The sequence below is a fragment of the Alosa pseudoharengus genome, unplaced genomic scaffold (genome assembly GCF_046254945.1).
Source record: "Alosa pseudoharengus isolate Yale_2024_CS ecotype anadromous, Long Island Sound unplaced genomic scaffold, YU_APseudo_1.1 YU_APseudo_1.1_scf_21, whole genome shotgun sequence".
NCBI lineage: Eukaryota > Metazoa > Chordata > Actinopteri > Clupeiformes > Clupeidae > Alosa > Alosa pseudoharengus.
In genome coordinates, this window is record NW_027468674.1 from 1,941,175 (window position 1) to 1,944,027 (window position 2,853).

Below are 2,853 nucleotides of genomic sequence, written 5' to 3' on the forward strand. Positions count from 1 at the left end.
ACCACATAAAGATAATCATATTGCTGCCGCTAGTGTTCTCGAAAACACTTTCTTTCTTTCTAAAACTCTCGATGTTGCAATGTGTTTGCTTTTTGACCTTTCTGAGAGCTTAGTTGTGTAGAAACTGTGTGGTTAATGATGAATAATGGATAATGATGAGCGAACCACATTTAAGCAGCCTGGGCTACCTTGCAAAAACACCCTCGCTAACCACTACACCATCATGGCTAATTGCTTAAAAGTCTACACTGTTAATTAAACGCACAGACACATAGTAGCCTGCCACTGACACAATGTTTTGAAGCAGTGGTCACATGACATAGCTGTTTTGAATCACGTTTCGACTGTTTCAAAACACTTGTGCTTCGAAGCCTCGACACTGATTTGAGACGTCAGTTTCGAAAGTCACACTAGTCACAGCCACTAGTGAATGGGGGGGGGGGTGAGAGAGAAGGGGAACAAGTACTGTAGACGGATGGAATGCAATGAACGTGAAGAAGAGGAGAGAGGAGGAGAGGAAGACTGTAGAGGTGAAGAGGGAGAGAGGAAGAGAGTGTAGTGGTGTAGAGGAGAGAGGAAGAGAGGAAGAGAGGAAGGGAGGAAGAGAGTGTAGTGGTGAAGAGGGAGAAAGAGAGGAAGAGTGTAGTGGTGAAGAGGAGAGAGGAAGAGAGGAAGAGTGTAGTGGTGAAGAGGAGAGAGGAAGAGTGTAGTGGTGAACAGGTAGAAGAGTGTAGTGGTGAAGAGGGAGAAAGAGAGGAAGAGAGTAAGAGTGTAGTGGTGAAGAGGAGAGAGGAAGAGAGGAAGAGTGTAGTGGTGAAGAGGAGAGAGGAAGAGTGTAGTGGTGAAGAGGGAGAAAGAGAGAAAGAGAGGAGAGAGTGTAGTGGTGAAGAGGAGAGAGGAAGAGAGGAAGAGAGGAAGAGTGTAGTGGTGAACAGGTGGAAGAGTGTAGTGGTGAACAGGTGGAAGAGTGTAGTGGTGAACAGGTGGCTCTGTTAAGATGTTAAAGCAACACCAAAGAACTTTTCCTCTGTCGCACGCACCACTTGTTTATCCAGCACCGGCTTTGGAAATAACAATGTCCACAGACAAGGTAGAATATGTTGCATGATTTTATGAAAGTACGATGTATTGCGACATCAGATGCAAGTCACATTTGTAGTTTCTTATGTGTCATTCCATCGAACTACAAATCCGCTACCCGATCTGGCAAACTTACATAGTGCGGTTATAGCCGATAGAAGGCCGCGAAGCGAATGCAGAAGTGCCGTTCACCCTGTTACGAGTTGATGAACCACGGAAACGATTTTGGAAACATTATTTTAAGGTAGAAAAAACTCTTTGGTGTTGCTTTAAGATGGATGTTGCCTCAGTTATGAGCAACAGACCTTTTTCATCACGTTAAACAAGTCTCCGTTCAGTTCAACTGTAGTAGAATCATAACCTTATTTAATGTCATTAGTAGGCCAACACCTAAGTTTTAAAAATAATGTATTATTTATAGCAGAATAAAAACCTTATTTAATGTCATTAGTAGGCCAACACCTGCTTTGTTTTTAATAATGTATTCTGTCAGTCTTATTTCTCTCCAACCTTAATCCTACCTCTTCCTTTTTCCGTATGTCTCAGTAGCCTGTGTTGACTGTTATTAATGTAAATTGTAAAAAAAATGATGTGCAATAGGACAGAACAATTACTTGTGACTGGATATACTACAATAAAGTGATTTAAAAAAGGTAAATGTTCATTGTGATCATGTGACTGTCACCTTATACAATACAAGACCTGGCTGTAAAGCTGTCTGGTAAATGCAAGACCTGGCTGTGAAGATTGATCGCTATATCGCCAGCCATCATGTGACTGTCACCTGTGCTGTGACGCCTGTCAAGAAAACACAAGACATCAGCAAAGCCGCACTCTCACCGGAAGCGTGTTGTTGGTTTCTTGCTGCTTCAGAAGGTCGTGCGCTGCGCTCAACATCACGACGTAGGCGAAGTTGTTACACAAGCCGAGGCACCTGTGGGTCGACCCGGAGGTGGGACACAGATTTAGTCTGAGATAACTACGAGCTTCGATGCAAAAGAAAGCACGCTAGAACACACTGGCTACTTACCAGAAACCACAGACATTTCTCCAGTAGCTGACACGACCTAGACAGTTAAAAAAAAGGCAGTTCAGACTTTCACACCATGACAACTCAAATAATCAAACAGAAACACAAGCGAACTCTAGACGCTGAACGCTAAATCTCGACATTTATTTGTATCTCCTCACCTTGATTGTCTGTTGTTAGCAATAAGTCACTGTTTATACTGTTGCGATCCATAACGTAGCCTACGGCAAGTTGACACCCACAGTATGACAGGGTTAAAGGCGAGCGCTAGCCGATCTCCACTTCTCTGTCTATCAGTAACAGATGTGACGGGGACACTGATCGGTCCGTGGATGGGACAAAACGCCAGTGAGCGCGACTAGGATAGTTAATTTAGGCTACAGCATCGTTGTCAGTGGTTCGTTTAAGTCCGTGCGCATTGAGGAACCTAAAAACGATACTGTTTTAAATAACTTCTACGTGTTCCTCTTTCATAATGTATCCATGGGGCAAGCTAGCTTACTCTCTTGTTTGATTCAGAGTCAGCTGAAGCCGGTGCATCTTCAAAATAAGCACCCAGCTGCCGATGGGTCATAACAAAGGTTCCGCCTAAGGCTACGGCTACGCGATAGCTCTTCACGTTCTGTCCGCATGTCCGTGTGCGAGTAAAGGTTAAAGGTTAAATGTGAACGTGGCAATTGCAGATGATGCATCACATGATTTGATGGATTTGATGAACGGTCACCTCACAGAATGCAGGGTTG

General features: G+C 43.8%; 1 protein-coding gene across 1 annotated transcript in view; it reads right to left on the minus strand.

Annotated features, from left to right (window-relative positions):
* The window catches only part of cln3 (CLN3 lysosomal/endosomal transmembrane protein, battenin), a 20,401-nt gene extending 17,766 nt beyond the window's left edge, over window positions 1–2,635 (minus strand). Inside the window, exons 1-3 of the mRNA XM_076297638.1 lie at window positions 2,272–2,635; window positions 2,111–2,147; window positions 1,921–2,014 (exon numbers count right to left, since the gene is read on the minus strand). Coding sequence (XP_076153753.1) covers window positions 1,921–2,014; window positions 2,111–2,147; window positions 2,272–2,323 — 183 coding nt within the window. The 5' untranslated portion in view covers window positions 2,324–2,635. The remainder of the gene's footprint in view (window positions 1–1,920; window positions 2,015–2,110; window positions 2,148–2,271) is intronic.
* Window positions 2,636–2,853: the final 218 nt, after the last annotated feature.